The sequence below is a fragment of the Jaculus jaculus genome, chromosome 1, assembly GCF_020740685.1.
Source record: "Jaculus jaculus isolate mJacJac1 chromosome 1, mJacJac1.mat.Y.cur, whole genome shotgun sequence".
NCBI lineage: Eukaryota > Metazoa > Chordata > Mammalia > Rodentia > Dipodidae > Jaculus > Jaculus jaculus.
Window position 1 is genome coordinate 30,276,935 of NC_059102.1, and position 21,581 is coordinate 30,298,515.

A 21,581-nucleotide genomic window follows, 5' to 3' on the forward strand; every position below is an offset into this window, starting at 1 on the left:
AAAATTTAATTAGCACTCACACTTATAATTTTTAGGTTAGCCAGAGTTGTAGATTATATATATTAAATTCAGAAAATTTGATTGGCTGCTTAGGATGCCAAGTAACACACAGGCAGTGAAAACAGAATTTACACAACACTCTGCAACCCCCATGCTGGTTCACATGCTAATTCTCCAGAGTCCTTTTGTGCTCAGCAGTGATCATGCAGCCCCAATTCAGGCCCAGGGAAGGGTAGAGTGCAAGCAGCTGCTCAGAGAACTGAGCACTATCATTTATTCTAATCTTCATTTGTTTGCTTTGGAGGTTGCTTTCCCCCATACAGCTGTTTACTAGCAGATATTATAGCACTAAAGAAAGACATTTATTTATGTGTTGTCGTAACAAACTCACCTTACTTAGTATGTCCCTTTCTCTCAGAAGCTCATCCATTGTTTTCTTATCGAGTTCTGCTCGTTTCTTTGTGGTCTCCACCTCTAAATTGCCAGGGAGGAAAAATAATAATAAATGTAGTCAATTCAAGAGGAAATATGGCAGAGCACGGTGATTTAAAACAAAAAGGTTTTATACATTTAGCTATAGCTATACAACCTCTCTCATTCCTGTGGTCCCAGCTACTTGACAGGATAAGTAAGGATGAAGGAATGCTTTAGTCCTGCTGCACAATATAGCAAGATGCTATCTCAAAAAAATTAGTCTCGGGCTGGAGAGATGGCCTAGTGGTTAAGCACTTGCCTGTGAAGCCTAAGGACCCCAGTTCGAGGCTCGATTCCCCAGGACCCACGTTAGCCAGATGCACAAAGGGGGCGCATGCATCTAGAGTTCATTTGCAGTGGCTGGAGGCCCTGGCGCGCCCATTCTCTCTTTCTCTCTCCTCTCTCTCTCTCTCTGTCATTTTCAAATAAAGAAATAAAAATAAACCAAACAAAAATAGTCTCTAAAAATGACAATGTCAACAGCATGTATGAAATAACCAGAAGGAGATAACGTGAGGGCTTTTGTAAATATAACTTTAAGAGTGAAAAAATGGGGTTCAATGCTGGATAGACTGTTCTGCTGGGCATTTGATCAGGGTTATGCTCTATTAGTTCCATCTCCCTTCATTCCTCATTGCAGACATTGAGAGGTAAGCTGTGCTGCCCTGTAAGCACCCTGAAGGCAAGGTCCCCTGTACGTGCTCTGCATTCCGTTTATGGAATACATGAATGGAACAGTCATCAATCTAATCTACAACGGCTTCACAACAAACGGTTATTCATGGACAAGAGATGGATAAGCAGTTAAGGGTGCTTCCTGAACAAGCATGAGAGCCTGAGGGGGTCTGAGCTTGAACAAGATGGCACAGAAATGCCTGGTTGTGGCCACATGCACCCGTAACCCTCAGTTTGCCTTCAGAGGAGCAGAGACCTGAGAATTGTTGGAACCCTACAAGTTCCAGAGTCAATAAGAGACCAGCTCAACACAAGACCAGGGGTAAGAGCTATGTGGCCAGACAACTGATGTTCTGCTCTGGCTACCGTAAGCAAGCACACTTGTTTCAGGCAACCGTATGGGACACCACACCATACACACATTACACAAACGCACAAACGTGCACACACACACACACACACACCAAGAAAAAAAAAAGACTTCCTAATGTCTCAGAAGGAAAAACAGCTGCACTTCATGAAGACTTGTGATAAGTGTTTCTAATAATCCTCTCTAGAGATGTAGATTTTGCCTGACTTGCAATGTATGTTTTATGTATGTTATCTCGTGCCATGATTTACAGTTCCCAGCAGCTAGCAAGACACCAATAAGACACATGTGTTCTTGCCTCACATAGTCAGAATTCATACCCAGATCCAGAGTTGTTCCTCTTATACCAAATTTAACCAGTATCCCATGTGTTTACTTCTATTCTTACACAGAACATAATATATCACACCGATTACACACTCATTCTGTGCTCGATACCATCTGTCTGTGAGCAAGGGACATTTGTTTAAGAACATCCCTTATCTTCTATGGACAGACCTGAGACTTTAGATCATATTTACTCCAGAACAAATATCAAACGCTACTTTGGGCTGGATTTACATGGTGCCAATAGAACCTATGGGAGAACTTGTCAAGGAGGAAAAATAAAAGAGTTTAAAGTATTCCAAATGCTAACCCCTCCAGCAACTGACCAGTTTGAACACTGCCTTACTGACTTCTTTTGGGATGATTCAATGTGTTTGTACAGAGTCCTGGGCCATGCTATGACAATGGTCACTAACGAGATGCTTAGAATTCAGTAAGGACAGGGAACAGGATGTGTTACCTCTCTCCAGTCCCAAGATCTGATTCTTGAGGGTTTCCTTGTGCTGTTCCACTTCTGCCTTCTGGTCCTCAATCAGATGCAGCTTCTTGTGGATTTGTTCTCTGATTTTGTTAAACTTCCCAATGTCAAGGCGCATCTGATGGATTTCTTCCTCTTTGGCCTGTGATAGTGAGAGAAGATGAACCAGGATGCTGAGTAAATAAAAAGTCAGTGATGGAACGATGGTCAACTCAGAACCAATAAAAGGAAAGCACTCCTATATCAGTGTCCAGTTGATCCATGGGACTATATGAACACACACACACACACACACACACACACAGTATAGTTTGAGGGAAAAAAAGACCTCTATTCTGTGAATAAAATATGTAACTGTATAAACTAAAAATAATGAAAAGATTGATAAAATTGGATGTTTTAAGTGCAGAGCTGTATGCATATAAATATGAATTTTTCATACAAATGGTTTTAATTTGCAGTTTTCATGGACTTACCAAATGATCTCTCTGAGAAGGTTATTAACACAACATAAAGTCTATCAACATTCGGTGGCTAAGGAGGTGGTTCGGTGGATAAATTTCTTGCTGTGCAAGCATGAGGACCGGAGTGACGGTCCCCAGGGCCTGTGTAAATGCCAGGTGGGCATGGAGGACTGCCTGCAATCTCAGTGCTCCGGAGACAGGATCCCCGAGGCAAGCTGGCACCAACTCAGTGAGCTCTGTGCTCAAGCGTGAGATCTTGCCTTAGTAAATAAATAAGGAAGAGAGAATGAGGAAGACACCCAATCTCAACTTCTTGCCTCCACACACATGCACATGCACCCACACACAGACACACATACAAAAAAGAAACAAAAAAAGTCAAAAGAAAGAAACAAAGAAAGAAAGTGAAAGCACACAACACACATACACACAAAATATGTATATCTTTAAACATTCTTTGGATCCATGGGGCCAGAGTAGCCCAATTGCTTATACTAAAAAAGGGGTCCTCCTCAAAGTGTGTTAGTGTTGGGTTTACATGCAGGCAGGTGGACAGAGCAACATAAGTAGGCAGAACTACATAATGGCGAAAGGTACCAAAACAAAATCCTAACAAAGAACCTCTCCAGATTTTTGTCTCCTAACTCCAAGTTTTGTAGAATTTTCGCATTTTGTCTTTACTTGTTTATTTTTATTTACTTATTGGAGACAGAGAGAAGGAGGGAAAGAGAGAGATTGAGAGAGAAAAAAAAATGGGTGTACCAGGGCCTCTAGCCACTGCAAACGAACTCCAGATGCATGGGCCACCTTGTGCATCTGGCTTACATGGGACCTGGAGAATTGAACCTGGGTCCTTAGGCTTCACAGGCAAGCACCTTAACTGATAAGCCATCTCTCCAGCCCAATTTTTCACATTTTGAATTAAGTTCACTTCTTAAATTTGTTGTCACCAAAAATGGATAGAAAAAAATAGTTAAGGATGCTTCTGCAATCATTTTGACTGTTAAGAAGGAAAAAACTGAAATTACCTATGCATATTATCTTTGGGTTATTGCTAGACACCAATTCCATTAACTTAGGACCTTGTGACAGAAGTAATCAATCTTTCCAAATGTCCCACTCATGCTATCAGAGGACAGAATTAAGGGTATAGGAATGTTTTACTTCAATTTCACATTAGGGGCTAATATATCATTCCAACTTAAGTCGTCATTTCATCTCTGCTCCAACTTACCACATGGTCATAAAGAATTGGTTTCAAGCCAACTAATGCTGAACTGTTTTAAATGTTTCACAGTATCAAACCCTAGATGGTTCAAGGGTTCAAGTTAAGGCCTTTTCCAACTCTAAGAAGTTCTAATTCAATAGTTATTAATCTAGACTAGATTAGACTTCAGAAAAAAATAATTGGAAATGCTCTTCTATTTCAGAGATGCACTCAAAACAAATGCAAGATGCAAAAGAGTGTATACACAGAAAGAGAGAGAGAGAGACAGACAGACTCTCATTAGATTCTCAAGAGACTGTAATATAGAAAATGCTGTGGTTCACTGATCAGATCTATGCATCAGTCTTCACAAGCCACTCCTTTTATGCCCAGTATCCTAACATAATCAAAGTAGAGAATATGGATTTTCCTTTTGGAATTAGGGTAATAAAAAGAAAGCTGCTCTGCTAATTACAAAGGCCTGTGAAATGTATCTGAGTGTAAAATCTGTAAAAATCGTCATTCCAAACTTCATTTCTTCATGAAAGAGTAAGCCTTCTTTGCATGAGAGAAGGGAGACTGGGAAACTGCCTTCAGATATACATTAGAGTGTAGGAAAACTCATGATCCCACAATCTGGATTAAATACCTGAAAGTGTCAGTTCATATCCCAGCCCTCCCACCTTCCCCATACGATAGGAAAATATAATCTGAAATCTTAACTTCTTTACGTGAATGGTTTCTGGCTCTGGGCAAGTTGTTACTCGCTAGGCTAATTACAAGAAGAACATCTGAGCTGGCTTTGGGAAGCGTCGGCATCAGCACACGATCAATGACAAGGTTTGCGACTTGAGAAGAAAGGGAGTTACCATTCTGTCCGCTTCCAGGCATCAAGCATCACGGCAGGCTCCCATGTGCCTTTGCTGCATCAAGGCACTTAGGAGAACTAACACGCTTTGTCCAAGCAAGGGCTCCCACAGCAAAGGCAAACCTGTGTTCATGGGTAATGAGGACAGAAGTGCTAGGGGTCAGGCCTGGCCTTTGGTGTTTACTTTGAGCTCCAAGGCCTTCTGCTGGTTCTCCTGGGACAGCTGCTCACAGGCCAAGCTGTGCTGTTCGTTCTCTTGCTGGAGTTTAGAGTTTCGCAACTGAAACTGCTCCAGCTCCTTCACAGCTCTCTCATTCAGTATCTGAAAAATAAGGACAAAAGGAGCCTTTTAATATGATTAGTGTCCACACATCCATGCGGGAGGCCTCCCTGCTTCCCGGGAAGATAACAACTGCACTTTCTTGTCTTTGGAGAAATTTTTCTTTGTCCTGGATGAAAGCATAAACACACGCAAAGATGATGAACATTAAATGGCTGAGGAAAATGACGCCTTCTAATGAATAACACAGTGAGCATGATTTTTTTTTTTTTTTTTTCTGAGAGCCTTGGGACGTCTTGTTCACAGGTGGTGGATAAATATTTTAATGCCTGTTTGCCATTTGGCAGGCTTCACATACGCCAACAATTGCTATAATCATTGCAAATGAGTGAGAGATTCAAATGGGTTTTATCAGCTCTGGGGCTGGAAGCTGCATCTTCAGAAACAAATCCTTCATTAACATGCCTCCAACATTCCTTCCCCCAATGCAGCCATTCTCCAACCTCCAACATTCTTCCCCACCCCAACACAGCCATTTGCCAACACCACCAACACAGAGCGATTCCCCTCTAATCCAGTTTAAGTGGAAACCACCGAATAGCAGCGGAGAGATGCATGGCTGCCTGGTTTCAGTGTCAGCTGGGTTTCCCCTGCCCTACCTTGGCTATTCTGAGCCGACAGGATTTCAGAAAAACAAAGGATTTCACCTTGGGAAGTTATTTCTATTGGGGAAATATTGGAAGGTGATAAGTAGTAAATAAGCTAAAGGAAAAAGGGGGTTTAAAAAAAGCACAGCTCCCCTGTATGCAAAAACTAGACATGAAAAAAATTACCCAATTTCCCATCAAAAAGGACTAAACAAAATGTAACCAGCTATGCTAATGATGGAATTCTGTTTTACATGGGTCCTAGATAATGCTATACAAAACACTGTTGTTTGATCCTAGTGTCCAGAAGCCTTTCTTTTCAATTTCATGTTCAAAGAACTCCTGGTTTTCTCCTGGAGACTACACACTGTCTATTATCCATTTCAATTCTGGCTTTATATAAAATTAATAAAATGACTGACAAATTCATTCTGCTATTTTTTAAGTAGAAAGGTCTTGATGATTCTTTAGAAACAAACTTCTAGGGAAAGAAATATTTTTAGAAAAAGACTTCTCAGTTAAATGTACTGCCTTTTTAAGAAAAAAGAGGCCAGACATGATGATATACAGCGTAAATCCCAACACATGCAAGGCTGAGACAGACAGGAGGATTGCAAGTTTGAGGTCAGCCTATGAAGTGAAAGTGGAGGGAAAGGGAGGGGGGAGGGGAGGGGAGGAGAAGGGAGGCAAGGAAGAAGTAAAGGGAAGAAGGGGAAGGGAAAGAAAAGAAAGGGAAGGAGGGAAGAGAAAGGAAACTAAAGGGGAAGAGAAGGGAAAGGAAGGGAAATGCAGTGCTAGGGAAGAAAAGGGAAAGAGAAAAGAAAGAAGAGAAAAGATGGGAAGGAAAGAGAAAAGAAGGGAGGGAAAGAAGGAAAGAAAGGGGAGGGAAAGAAATAAAGGAAAATAAAGGGGAAGAAATAAGGAGGAAAGGGAAGGGAAGTGCAGGGGCTGGGGAAGGAAAGGGGTGGGGAGGGGAGGGAAAAGAAAGGGGAATGGAGGAGAGGGGAAGGGGAGAGAAAGGAAAGGAAAATAAAAGGGAAAAGAAAGGAATGAGAAGGGCTAGGGAAGGGAAGGGAAGGGAAGGTGGAAGAGAAAGGGAAGGGAAGAAGAAAAAAAAAGAAAAGCCAGGTTGGAATTACTAATATCTGTATCACCTTAAATGATCATAAGAATGGAAATGTTAACAAAAAACATTAAAAATGTATAAGGAGAGCCTGGCAGGCACGCCTTTAATCCCAGCACTCTGGGAGGCAGAGGTAGGAGGATCAGCGTGAGTTCAAGGCCACCCTGAGACTACATAGTGAATTCCAGGTCAGCCTGGGCTAGAGTGAGACCCTACCTCAAAACAAACAAACAAACAAACAAACAAAAAAGCATAAGGAAGAAGGTATGGTTTTCTAAACTCGAAACAAATCTGGCAAGAAAAAAATCAGGGCTAGAGAGATGGCTCAGCAGTTAAGTGCACTTCCTATAGAAGCATGAGGGCCTGAGGAGGCCTGAAACTGCCCAAGTTCAAATCTCCAAATCTTACCTAAACATCTGGGCGTGGCCACTGTAGTTCTAAAAAGGGGAGCAAAGATCAGGGAATTGCCCTGGCAGGGGGTGGGGAGGGGGTGTGCACAGGAAGTCCTCCTTGTGTCAGTAAAGAGACTTGAGCTCAAGTCAGAATAAACAGAATGATGGAGCAGACACTGACGTTGGGCTTCAGCCCGCCGGCAGGTGCCCCCCCAACCCAGGAGAGCACAGGGGCACGTACACCACATACACCACACCACACACACACACACACACACACACACACACACACACCACATTAAATACGCAGAAGCAAAAAAAAAATCGTGTTATACTCACTGCACAATGAGAGCGAATGGTCTGTGAGCACTCAGCAGAACTTTCTGGATGATGCCAGTGTCTATGTGAACGAATGCTTATCTACTGGCCACATGACTGCTGAGCATGTGAACCGATGCCTGCGTGACTGACAAGCTGAATTCTTAATGTTAAAATGTCTAATAAACTCAAACAGCCACACTTGTTTTTGATAAATACTACCCTGGATGCCACAGGTCTACACGTGACGACTACGTGACTGAATTTCACCAACAGAATATGGCAGAAGAGAGACATAAGAGAAGGCATCCAGTAGACCGTTCATCTCTATGACGCTCAAAAGCAGGCAGGAGCATTGTTTCTTTAGACTATAAGAGAGAGGTGGGGGGAAAATGACAAAGACGGTATACCAGGGGTCTCCTCGGGCAGTGGAGATGTTTGGTGTAAGTGACCAAGAAATGTGCACGTGGTGAAAGTTCCTGAAGCTGGTGATAGGAGTGCTTTTCTGTGTGTACATTGGGCATTCATAGGAGGTTTAAAAGAAACTAATCTAGAGCCAGGAGTAACTCAGGCCAGTAGTCTCAGCTGTTCACGAGACAGAGGCAAGAGGATGTCAAGTTTTAGGTCAGAATGGGCAATTTGGTGAGACCCCTTGCCTAGCAAATGGGAAGCCGATACCGAGCACCCCCAAGGGGTGGGGAAAGAGCTTAGCCTAGTTTACCTATGGGGAAGGAATGCACAACCACTCACAAGGATCATTCAGAGCCCGAGGACAGCTTTCAGTGGCACGCTCCCATCCTGCCATCACTGAAATGTGTCTGCAGCCTTCCAAGGAAACCTAAAATGCGGGCCGTGGAAGGAGCTCCGTTGGGACAGTGCTTGTCTAGCACCCCGGCCGCCCTGGCTGGATCCCCAGCCCTGCATAAACCCAGGTGTGGAGGCACACCCCTGTGGCCACAGTACTTCGGAAGTAGAGGCAAGAGGACCATCCTCAGCTACATAGTGAGTTCAAGGCCAGTCAGCGTCACATGAGAGCCTGTCTGTCTCAGAAAGAGAGAGAGAAGAGGGAGGGAAAGAGATGAGGGAGGCAAGAGGGCAGAAGTTCAAGGTCATCCTCAGCTACATAGTGAGTCCAAGGCAAGTCTATGTTACAAGAGAGCCTGTCTCAGAAAGGGGGGCAGGGAGACAAGGGAGGATAAGAGGGAGGAAAAGAAGGAGAGAGAAAGGGAGTGTGGGTGGGAAAGAGGAGGAAAGGAAGGAAGTTAGGAAAGGCAGATAGGAAGCCAGGCCTCGTCCCTGGCTTCCTGGCGATGGCTGCGGGGGGCAGCCGGCAGCCGCCCAGAGCACCTTCTGCTCCTTCAGCTGCTGCTCCAGCCGCTGCAGCTCCTCTTTGCACTTCTGCGTGTACTGCTGCAGCGCCTTGATCTCATTCTGCCTGCCGTCCATGTCCGACTGGATCTGTTTGAGCTCCTTCTCCAGCTTTTCCTTCTTCCGAGACTCCCGTGAAGCTTCGTTCTGACGGTGTTGGATTTCTTGTTGGAACTACCAGGCACCCAAAGGAAAGAGGTGCGGAAAGAATGTCAGAGCCACACGTTGGGTCATGATACGCAGAATCATGTCTCCCACCCATAACTGTGGGCTAACTCCACAGTGCACAACCCATATACCTCAACAAGGAGGGGCCAGGGGGAGCGGGTAGGACAAGGATGAGCCTAACAATGGTACCAACTTGACTGTATTCACTGAGTACAGAACGAATCAATAAAAAACTAATTAATTTTAAAAAGAGATGAATCCTGGCCTGGGCAGGTCTCCTGTCCAGCCACACTCCTCTCCCATCCCCAACGTCACCACATCTGTGGGATAAGCCCTGCTTGAGCCCTCAATTCCAAACTTTTCAGGAATGTTCTGTATTACTTTCGAGGGCCTTGAAGCAAAAGGTCCACCCTGTTGGGCCAAGAGATTCGCAGAGGAGATGATAAAAAAAAAAAAAAGTGCAGAATCTGAGGTCTAAGGGAGCAAAATAAGGAAGAATCCATGAGTTCTCCATTAGTATGGGCAAAGTAAAATGCATCCAGCTAGGTGAAACATGAGACTGTCTTTTATATGATCGTAAGTTTTGTTAAGCCAAACACTGCAATTATATCTTGATGTCTAAATTATTTGAAAGCCTTTTTCTTTCTCATACTCAAAGATGTCTCATGTTTTGCTCTCGGAGTCTGCTCTATTCTACTTTACATCAAAGCGCTTGGGAGGATTCAGCTGAATGGACTTCCTGTAACTGAGATGGCCAAAGGAACTGTTTCCACCATGACTGGTGTCAGGAACCCTGGCCTTCACAGGAGGCACCTGCTGGAGCCCAAACTTTAAGCAGGGAGCCCATGCCTTCATGGCTTTTCAGGCAGAACCCGGGCAAAGATGAGCTCAACTGGCAATGCCACATGGGCAAGTTGAGCATAAGGGGTTATATCAGAGAAGAACTATACGGGAAGGGCAAGTTGTCCTCCGGATAGTGGCACTCCCCCACCCTGCCCGGCAAGGTGAACGCACCTGATTGATGGTGTGCTCCGCGTCTTCCTTCGCTCGTTCCGTCTCCTGCTGCTGCTCAGTGGTCTGAGCCAGGGACTCTCGTAATTTCACCACTTCTGACAGGAGCTGATCACGCTCTTTTGTCACTTCTTCTTTGAACTTCAGTAAATCTCGGATACTATAAAGGAAGAACACAGGAGTCAAACTAAGTTGCCATTCACTTATGGGGGTCCTTCCTGTATCCCCAAGCCTGTCTTCTTAGGAGTGTCTGCAGGTACACGGAGCACACTGTCCAGATGTAGAGAAAGCTCTCTATGCCAGCACACAGGAGACAGCCACTGGTGAGACGTTCACACTGGAAGAAGTGCCAGAAATAATTGCACAATATGACTCCTTTTTATTTCTAGCAAAATACAATATATAAACATGTATGAGCCTGGTTGCATGTGTGTAGTCTGTAGGTATTCCTATAGAAATGCAAGAAGCAGAAGCAATCAGAGAATTGATTATCAGTGATAATGGGAATTCAGGGTGGAAAAGTTGGGGGGACTGACACTTTCTCTGAGTTATTTGAATCTGTTACAATAAGACTATATTGCTACTGTCAACTCTTGTAACTAATCCCAAGGGTAAGAAAATTTAGGAAGTTCTTTGATTGATAAACCAACCCACTGGTAGGCTATGATGGTAGCTATAATAGCTAAAATGAAGCATAAATGTAAGCAAATAACATTCATTTCCAATTTTCTCTCCATTCACCCAAAGAGATTAGTTTCCTGTAAAGGAATAAGGCCCAGATAAAAACGTTCCCCAGAACAAAATTTGGAAAGTTATTCATAGTGCTTGTTTTGGGGGAATCTGTGATAATATTCATTTAATTTTTTTATTTTTTTTGTTTATTTTTATTTATTTGAGAGTGACAGAGAGAGAGAAAGAGGAAGCGAGAGAGAGAATGGGCATGCCAGGGCCTCCAGCCACTGCAAACAAACTCCAGATGCATGTGCCCCCTTGTGCATCTGGCTAATGTGGGTCCTGGGGAATTGAGCCTCGAACCAGGGTCCTTAGGCTTCACAGTCAAGTGCTTAACCGCTAAGCCATCTCTCCAGCCCAATATTCATTTATTTGAATTATGTTCTGGTATATATTGATTGTCAACGACAGAACCTAGAATCTCCTGTGAAGGGTTACTGTGATTAGGATAACTGAGGTGGCAAGACCCGTCTCATTATTTTTTTTTAATCTTTTTGTTACTTTTATTTATTTATTTGAGAGAGAAAGAGGGAGGGAGAGAGAGAGATAATGGGTGCACCAGGGCCTCCAGCCACTGCAAACGAACTCCAGACACATGCACCCCCTCGTGCATCTCGCTAACGTGGGTCCAAGCCTCAAACTGGGGTCCTTAGGCTCCACAGGCAAGCACTTAACCGCGAAGCCATCTCTCCAGCCCATTGTTATTATTATTAACAACATATTTTGTATGGACACATCATGTGTTGGTGCCCTCTTTTCCCTCTTCCCTGCTCCAGTTCCACTGGGGACCTCCCCCCTTCTGTGGAGTTTCAAGCATTCCCTATGTGGTTGTGGGTTATGCGCTGTGGGAGCAGCAGTTAGTTATTTTGGGGGGAGGGAATGCCTCTGGGCATGATGTCTCAACCTGTGACTCTTACAATCTTTCTGTTCCCTCTTCCACAAAATTCCCTGAGTTGTGGTTGGTGAGTTTTAAAGGTTTAATTCTACTTCAGTGGCGAGCTCTTAGGAGCCTCTAGATCTCTGCTTTGGTAGTGTTGAGTGTCCTCAGGGTCTGGGGAAGACCCATCTTAACTGTGGGCTGCAACACTCCATGTGCTGTGGTCCTGCAGTATACAAAAGGAGAGAGCTGAGCATCAGCACTCATTACTCTCCGCCTCATTGCTGCGGACTGAACGTGATCAGCTCCTGCTCCTGCAGCCTTGCCTTCCCGGCCATGACGGACTGTGACCTGGAACCATAAGCTGAAATAAGCCCCTCCTCCCTGAGACTGATTCTGGCCAGGCATTTTGTCCCAAGCAATGGGAAGGCAACTGATACAAGATGTAAACCAGATCTCTCCACATTAGGAAAACCATGGCATGTGGGTTGGCATGACCTGCAGAATTAGTGCTTTGTGAGAGTAAAGCTCTGTGCCGGGCTTGGCTTCCGCAGCAGAGTGAGCCTGCAGGGAGACAGCTCTGAGCAGGAGACAGCAGAAAATACTCCCTAAGGACCCTCGCGGCCCACAGCTATCAAACAATTGCTCAAAACACAGAAACGCATGGATGCCTATTTACCGACATCTTTGATATAGCATAAATGTTTAATAAAGAACCTTCAAACCTATGCTTGAACATGTCTACAGAACCAAACCATGAACTTCAAGGTTTCTGTGAAGAGTGATAGCTGTAAAGGTAAGATCTGGGCTGCATTGTCCCACAGGTCTCCTCACCCTCTTCCGCTCCCCATTAAAAATATCTCCTGTCCTAATCATTTCCCTCACAGGACTCTTCAGCTGTTGCCCTGCACATGCTAAATACAGTAGTCCATGATGACAAGGATCACATTTTCTAATTGCTTTTTCCTATTCGTTCCTCCAGTACCTGTACATACAACTGGCCATCAGAGCTGGACCAGTTAAGTTGAAAATGCTTAAGAAACTAAGAGAGCAATCGTAGACTTAGTTAATGAGGCCCACAAAGAAGGGAAGGAGAGGGTTTATTGTGGCTTACAGCTTCAAGGGGACACTTTCACCATGGTGGAAAAGGCATAGCAGCAATGACTTGAAGAGGAGCTGGTCCCATTACAGCCACAGTCAGGAGGCAGAGAGCAAACAGGAACAAGGGCTGGGGTATAAATCCTCAAGGCTCATGCCCAGTGACCCACTTCCTCCAGCAAGAGTCCACCTCCCAAAGGTTACACAATCTCCCCAAACAGTGCTATGAACTGGGGACCAAGGTGTTCAAGCTCATGAGCCTTATAGGGGTCATCAAATATTCCAACTACAACAGATGGGAATGGAATTAATTATGGGGACTAGGTGGGAGCTGCTGGGGACTTGCTACAGAAAGGCAACTGTTCCTCCTATACAAGCTCGACAGAAATAAACTTTCTACTCATTTTGGAAACTGTAGTATTGATTCTTCCAGAGTCAGAAGTTTGATATCAGCATAAGTTATGAGTTCTTTGGGGTGGTGAAGTGGAGTATTAAAAAAATATATATGAGAAGACAGAAAACAGTATCTGGGAACCCAACAAAGGTGAGTTGTGTAATGCAGAGAATCTTTCACACTGGTCGGCCCCAGGCTGCTGCCTGCTGTGAAAGAAAGACTGCAAAAGCAAATTCAACACACTATCAAGAAGGCTTAAACCGGGTGTCCTGGCACACGCCTTCACGCCTTTAAGCCCAGAACTTAAGAGGCAGAGGTAGGAGGATTGGATCGCTGTGATTTCAAGCGCAGCCTGAGACTACATGGTGAATTCCAGGTCAGCCTAAGCTAGAGTGAACCCCTACCTCAGAAAAAAAAAAAAAAAAAAGAAAGAAAGAAAGAAGGTTTTGACCTACTTGCTGTCCTGGTCCATAGACAGTCCAGACCCCTGTTCCACTAGTTTGGTCAGGTTCACTATTTCCTCTTTCAGGGCAAGAATCGTCTCCTTGGCCTTCTGCTCCTTATCATAGGCAGAGTCCACCATCTTCCAGGCCTTTTCAATTTCCTGAATGGACCACAGGATATCAGTGAAAAAAAAAAAGAAAATCTGGATTTCAGATGCAAGGCAGACCATCGGGTAGAATAACACCATTAGCACAGAGAAGCAGTCATACACAGGGGAAGCACGGTAGACTTTTGCAGTGCACACCGTGCCGGAGTTTGCACTAACATTGAATTGCTCAGCATGAGCTTCGCTGGCGGTGGACACCAAGCACGGTGAAAGTAGGAGAAGGTGGCTGACAATTGTCCTCCTGTGTAATGTGGCCGCAAGGTTCTACGAGGACTGTTCTACTGGGAAAGATTATTTCTGATAGAGAGGTAATTAGATTTACAAAATTAAGAATTAAAGTTTATGTGCTTTCCATGTATTTTAAAAAAATCTCTAGGATATAATAAATGATAGTAGATGCAGGCTCTAAATTAATAGACTAAATAGAACTTCTTGATAATTTTGCAATTAAAAAATGGTTTTGGGCTGGAGAGATGGCTTAGCGGTTAAGCGCTTGCCTGTGAAGCCTAAGGACCCCGGTTCGAGGCTCGGTTCCCCAGGTCCCACGTTAGCCAGATGCACAAGGGGGCGCACGCGTCTGGAGTTCGTTTGCAGAGGCTGGAAGCCCTGGCGCGCCCATTCTCTCTCTCTCTCTCTCTCTGTCTTTCTCTCTGTGTCTGTCGCTCTCAAATAAATAAATAATTTTTTTTAAAAAATGGTTTTTTTAGGCCTAAGGAAATGGCTCCACGGGTAAGAGCATCTGCTGTGCACGCACGAGGGCCTGAGAGGGCCTGACTGGCTCTGAGTTCAATTCCCCAGCACTCATATAAGCAGCTGGATATAGCCATACATGCCCATACCTTCACACCTGGGGTGGGGGAAAGGAATTACAAAGACCAGAGAAGCGCTGGGGCTCATTGATCAGCCAGTCTGTCTCTAGGGAACATGCAGATGAACAATAAAAGAGGACACACACCATTTACCTGCGACCTCCATACATGTGCACACAGGACCAGGGCGTTACTGTCTGCACACATACCACACCACACAAAAGAAATCATTTAAATACATATGTATGTATTCCAGTAATCCAAGAACTGGGAAGGTAAAAACATAGAGATCACAAATTTAAGCCCAACCTAGGCTATATATAGTAAGTTCAAGGTTCAAGGCCATCCTGGGACACACAGTAAGACCTTGTCTCAAAAAAGTAAGGGCCAGAGTAGAACACCTGCCTAGCTTACACAAAGCCCTGAACTGAATACCCCAGCACTGAAAGATAAATATGTGTTTATATATATATGTTGTGTCCTCAGGTCCCACGTGAAGGCTTTGATCACAGTGGAAAACACTAGGACATTCCACAGGCCCAATGTTCTTCATTGTCACCAAGACGCACATGACAATCATATTTTCAGACTTTCCCACCCAGTGCTTGCAAGGGGAAAGAACGCCCTTAGCATGGAATTAACGCCCTTTGCCATGACTCGCCCAGCGCTGGCTTCCCTGCCATTGTTAAATGCAGTGTGGACGAGAGAGTTGCCACGTGAGTCAGAGAACACAGCACGGTGACTGACTGCCACAGCCTCACATAACTCTCTGGCAACACTTTTTGTCAAGTGGAATATGGATCCTTTACACCAATAAAAGCCTATAAGGTTTAGGTCAAAGTATTAAAACGTTATGTTGACAGGGAATAAAATGGGTAGGAGAAAGCGTTTAATAAGATCATGTTTGCCTTCCCATGCAGCACAGAGTATTCTCTTGATTCCCCACAGCACTCACTTCATGACTCAAAGCAAAATATCAATTTATCCCACAAATACATTCTGATGAAACAACCATATATACTATTTTATGGCAAAACAAATTAAGGATATTTAAATAAAAATATGATTATGTCAAGTTTTATCCAAACTAGCTTCACCAACTAGAGTTAATCAATTCGTGACTTTCATTTTTAGTTTTAAAATTTATAATGAAACATGTTTTACCAATGATAAAACTAATTATTATTAAAGCTTTCTTCTATTAGATTTTTAACAAGAAGAAAGTGACGATAGAGAAAAATTATACTTAAACTTAAAGAAAACAGATAAGCCATATTTTGACCCACCTTGAAAGTTATTTTGTATCAGATGACATCTAATTGTATGATACCAAAGGAATTATTGCCTGGAATGTTTATGAATCATTTCTCATAACCAGGCTTTAATTATGAACTAATATGTCTCAACATCCTATTACCCTGAGATCAACCAAAAACCTTTATGTTTTTATCTTCAAAACAATACAGCACACTTAAGGAAGGAAAAACACAGCATGAAATACAGATATACTTCCTCGATATTCACCCAGACTGAACTCTTGGTTCTCCTGTTAGAGGAATTTGGGAGGCCAATAGCCTAGTAAAATGGATATTAAGAAAAAAATGGTCATGAAAAATATGATATGGGAAATTGCAAAGCAATCTCTCTGAAAAGTAGAAATGTGACAATATTTTTTAAATATTTTTTAAAAATTTGTTTATTTTTATTTATTTATTTGAGAGCGACAGAGAGAGAGAGAAAGAGGCAGATAAAGAGAGAGAATGGGCGTGCCAGGGCCTCCAGCCACTGCAAACAAATGAACTCCAGACACGTGCACCCCCTTGTGCATCTGGCTAACGTGGGCCCTGGGGAATTGAGCCTCAAACCTGAGTCCTTGGGCTCCACAGGCAAGCACTTAACCACTAAGCCATCTCTCCAACCCATGACAATATTTTAAACAAGCTATCAAGTGGATCCTCATCTCACATCAGACAAAACATATTGAGATTCCCAACATTGCATTTTCTTATCCCTAAGTCTTTTGGCCAACCATCATTTCCCAGAAACTTAACAGTAAGGTACTTTGTTATTTTCAGCATGGTAAACTTCACCAGTGTTAATAATTTTATTTGAAAATAAACACTATTCCCTGGACTTCATGAATATACAAATAATATACATTTTCCCCTAACAGCTCATTTCCTACCAGCCTAGAGCTGCCAATCAAATGAAAGGATGCTGTTTGAAATTCATGTTCAAGTGTTTCTAGATCACTGACCTTCTTCAGGGATGCGATGGTAGTCTGGTCATCCTGAGAGAGCTTCAGAGCGGTGGCGACCTTTGCAGAGTTCACCACGATCTCCGCGTTCAGCTCTCTGCATTTGGCCATCAGTCGCTTTTCATTTTCATAAGACTTTTTCATGACAGCATGAAGCCTTTCATATTCAATCCTGAATTTTTCCAGACTTTTGTCCCCTGAAAGTTCGCTGAGAACTTCCTGAAAATCTCTTTCGATTTCCTCAAATGCAGTTTCTTCCAGCACTAGCTTTTCACCCTTTTCCTGCATGGAAGAGTGAGGTGGGAATGGACACTGCAAGTTACTCCACTATGGTCAAGGGATGATTGCTATGCCCCTCCCCCAATGAAAGAGCTTTATGCAAATGTAAAGCCAAGATTATATGTTGGGAAGATCCCCTTTCCATCCTCTGATGCATTTATACAATATATATGTACACATGTAGACATGGTACCATAATTAGTTAAGATGAGATCATACTGGTAAACTAGACCTTAAGTATAACATAATAATAATATAATATAATATTTAGCAATATCATGAATTAATTTATTCAGAAAATAGTTATTGAATAGCTGCAATAGTTGAGTTTAGTGATCGATCATGGAGGAAAAAACAAGGTAAGGAATAAATGCTCCATCCACAGGGAATTTCTTTCTTAAAAAGTTTTACTTATTTACTTATTTACTTGAGAGAGAGAGAGAGAGAGAGAGAGAGAGAGAGAGAGGGACAGAGGAAGAGATTGGGCAGACCAAGGCCTTCAGCCACTGCAAATGAACTCCAGATGCATGTGCCACATTGTGCATCTGATTTCGGTGGGCTCTAGGGAATTGAACCTCCATCCTTAGCCTTCGCAGGCAAGTGCCTTAATCATTAAGCCATCTCTCTGGCCCTTTAAAAAAATATATAGGGAATTTCTATTTTACTACCTGGTGGCATACGCTTTGTAGATGATGGAAATAAAGAATTTGGTCTCTGCCATAAATGGACTCAAAGTTCTATAAGAACATGGAATTATTCCCCAATACCAGAATCAAGCACATTTCAAGAAGGCAGTAGCATTGGGACACTAAAAGGAAGAAAGGCGTTGTCAAAGGTGAAGCTGTGGAACAGAGCATCCCTGCAGGTGGCAAAATGTCCACAGTGGCTTAAGTATAGAGGCCTGACAAGGAGAAGAGCTGGAGGCAGATCAAAGGCCGGGAATCACTTGCCAAGGAGCATGGATTGCCGTCTTCTGTGGGGCATGAGGGACCACTCAAGACTTCTAATAAAAGAAGTAGTAAGATTTACAAGCATTGCTTACTCTTGCTGCAATATGCTTTGACAGTCCAGGCAAGGAGGGAGCTTCGCACCAACAATCCACTGCTAACCAAAGAAACCAAGTGAGATAATCTCTCGTCCCAATGATAATAAAGCTCCAATTTACCCTGAAGATTCTGAGTAAGTAGCCTAGTTGGTCTCCTGCTTTGACAAGCCTCGCTTGTCCCATAGGAAGAAAGTCTGCACATTCTTCGTAAGTCTGCACAAAACATTTGTACTATTAATTACATCTATAACATGATATCAAAACACAGTTTGGGGAGATTCAAATACTTGGGAGACTCACAGGCGTTATCTGTAACACTTTGTATAACAACTTTAGTACTTGTTTTAACCTCCATTGAGAGCTCTTTCCTGACTAAAAGCAGATGATTGCAAAAAAATATAAGGAAGTGGTTCCACAAAGGAGAAATCACACTGAGGAAATGAGGTGGTACTGCTCTGTGCTCTACCCTGATGTGAAACGAGCACACACACCAGTCTATCCAGCCAGGCTCTCAGTTCTGTCCCTGTAAGTGGTGACAGGGTCAACACTTGCCCAGCACACTTCAGGACTTGTTTGCAGGCCAGGTGTTCCCTGTACACCTGGCACTTAGTCCAGAAATAGAAAAGTATTCAAGACAAAAGAGATGTGCTTTCATATTGCCATCTGAAAAGCATACTGCTCTTAAAATCAAAGCAAAAACGATCTCCAGCTCTGCCTGACCAATAAGCAGTTGCTGTCCACAGTGTGACAGCATGCAATGGTGTGCATTTCAGAAATACAGTCATGAGCATGAAGTGATGAGGAACGGTGACATTCCATCATTCATCTCGCATCACTATCCAAACCGTCTGCTATGAGCCACACACTGTTCTTGCTGGCAGAAGCGCCGATTTGTGGAGAAAAGAACTTACTCGTAGAGAACAAGGAGAGTGAAGTAAATCAAGGCGATGGTGAGGAGGAAAGGAGGAAGTGCTCAAATACTGGAAAGTGTAGAGAAGAACTAGAAGGCTCAAGGGGAGGAGAAGGGAAGCAGAGATACCAAAGAGACTTGGTGATGGGAAGAAGTGATGCAGCCGTGGCAGTGTGGCTGCCAAAGGATGAGAGTGATGGCACGTGGGCCACTGGCGACGGAAAGAACAACGGACAGCTGTTGGCCGCGGGAAGTGGCACTTACAGAGGGAGATGGACGCGGAGGAGATGGAACGTTGAGGGGATTCAGGAGTGGAGGGAGCAAGGAAAGCCACACAAGTGTTAAGAGGATCTGGGACCAGGGCTGGCTTCATGGGTGTGACGCCATTCAGTCACACACAGGTTCAGAGCTCAGAAAAGCCCTATGCTCGCCTAATGCTCTACTGACATGTCTTAAAGATCCTAATTGTTTTGTAAGCAGAAACTTTCCCTTTTACATGGGGCCTCACAAATCGTGCAGCTGATCCTGGATGGAAGCGACTGTCTAATGAATAAGATGGGAGAGCGCTCTGATAGGCCACTGAAGAATATGGGTGGGAGCCAGGTGTGGTGGCCTGTGCCTTTAATCCCAGCACCCAGGAGGCAAGAGGTAGGAGGACCACCCTGAGTTCAAGACTATCTTGGGACTACAGAATGAGTTACAGGTCAACATGAGCTACAGTACGAACCTACCTCAAAAAAAAAAAAAAATGTGGGCAGGGCTATGACAGATGGTGACCGTCAATGACAAGTGAGGCTGTAATGTACTGATGAAGAGACAGGTAACTGAAGGATGCAGAAACAACCCCTCAGCTGAAGATGGAGCACATTAGAACACTGAGGAGAAATCGGATTTGTTAACACAAGGCCAATGAGAAACCATTGCAGTGGTCAGGGACTTGATGAAGCGGGACGACAATCGGGGGTCATGTTAGGGAGCCAGGGTGCGACAGATGGTAAAATTAGTAAGCAGGTTGGCAATCAGTATCTGTGAAGCTTTCTTCCAGGTTTCCCTGGTCCCACGAGCATATATTTCTGTGTGAACCTCTCTGCCATATCAGCTGTGGTTCAAATGGCAGGGTGCAGGTCTGAGAACTCCTGAAGAAAGGGCAGCAATGGAACAGTCAAAAGAGAAAGACAGGGATAGGTCGCAGGTGGATGAGTATCTTAATGAGTGGATGTGACCAGGAAATGAGTAGGAGGGAGATGACAGAGAAAGGTCTAAGGAGAGAGGCGCTGTTTCCTGACCTCGGCCATCCTGACGCTCTGTGGGGAGATCTCAGAAACTGGGCTGCAGTCTGGAGAAGGGGGCCGTGCCCTGCCCCCAGTGTCTAAAACGGCGACACGTTTAATTCCATCTCCTGCTGGGGGCCGGGCGCTTGGCGCGTCCTCCGTCGCCTGGCAACCGCTCCGCGCCCCGCCCACCCCAGTCCCCGGGAGCCCGCGGGCGTTCTGCAAGGGAGGGGCTCGGAGGCCTTTCCGGGGCGGTGTTCCCCGAGACCTACGCAAATATGTTCCCAGGTGGGTGGGACCAAGGAACGGATGAGGCTGAGTGAGGTTACCTGACTTGCAGAAGTTACCCATGCTGGAGGAGACCGCCCTGGGCCTCAGGCACCAAGAGTGCAAGTCATCGATGGCTTTGCTTCGTGAGATGTGCAAAATTCCTCCCTGGCTTTCTTTTTTCCCACTGCATCGCCATCCCTAGTACTGACTCAGCCACTGCCCCAAAGGCCTTTTTTTTTTTTTTTAATCCAATTGAGCTTGGATCTGCAATTAAAAAAAAAAACTATAGCTTTTTGTTAGCGTAGTAGTAAAATTTCATAATAGGATTGGGTCCTAGAGATCAGCTTACTTTCTTTTTTCACTCACTGAACATACCTTTCATGGATCTATCTGAAATGTGCTTGGCGTGATAATTCCTTGTTTCTGATGGCGGCACAGCGTTTCAAATGTGATCGCCCCACTTCGCTTCCGTTTCCGAAGTGTTTGATGAGAGCTGCCTAAAATACCTCCACCACCACAGCCGTAGTCACAATTTCTGTCCTCCACTTTGTGGATCTACGTGCAAATTCTCCTGAAATAGATGCCAAAATATTCTAGATATAGGATAGTCTATATAGATATGGGATATTCCATATTGTAGGTATAGAATATTCTATATAGCATTCCAGATGCTAAAATATTATAGAATATTCTAGAAAATAGATACTAGATATTCCCGGGGCCATCCCAATAGGATGTGCAGGTATGTCCTGCATAAAGAAATCCAGCCACGGGGCCACTGGGAGTACAGCACAGCCTCTACTCTCCTGCCCATGCCTGTACCCTACTAGAATATTCCCTGCCCACCCCTGCTATACAT

At 44.1% G+C, this 21,581-nt stretch overlaps 1 protein-coding gene across 1 annotated transcript in view; it reads right to left on the bottom strand.

Annotated features, from left to right (window-relative positions):
• The window catches only part of Cfap58 (cilia and flagella associated protein 58), a 113,451-nt gene extending 92,869 nt beyond the window's left edge, over positions 1 to 20,582 (bottom strand). Inside the window, exons 1-8 of the mRNA XM_004659235.3 lie at positions 20,468 to 20,582; positions 16,948 to 17,229; positions 13,727 to 13,875; positions 10,174 to 10,330; positions 8,971 to 9,165; positions 5,048 to 5,185; positions 2,307 to 2,466; positions 392 to 474 (exon numbers count right to left, since the gene is read on the bottom strand). Coding sequence (XP_004659292.3) covers positions 392 to 474; positions 2,307 to 2,466; positions 5,048 to 5,185; positions 8,971 to 9,165; positions 10,174 to 10,330; positions 13,727 to 13,875; positions 16,948 to 17,229; positions 20,468 to 20,476 — 1,173 coding nt within the window. The 5' untranslated portion in view covers positions 20,477 to 20,582. The remainder of the gene's footprint in view (positions 1 to 391; positions 475 to 2,306; positions 2,467 to 5,047; positions 5,186 to 8,970; positions 9,166 to 10,173; positions 10,331 to 13,726; positions 13,876 to 16,947; positions 17,230 to 20,467) is intronic.
• Positions 20,583 to 21,581: the final 999 nt, after the last annotated feature.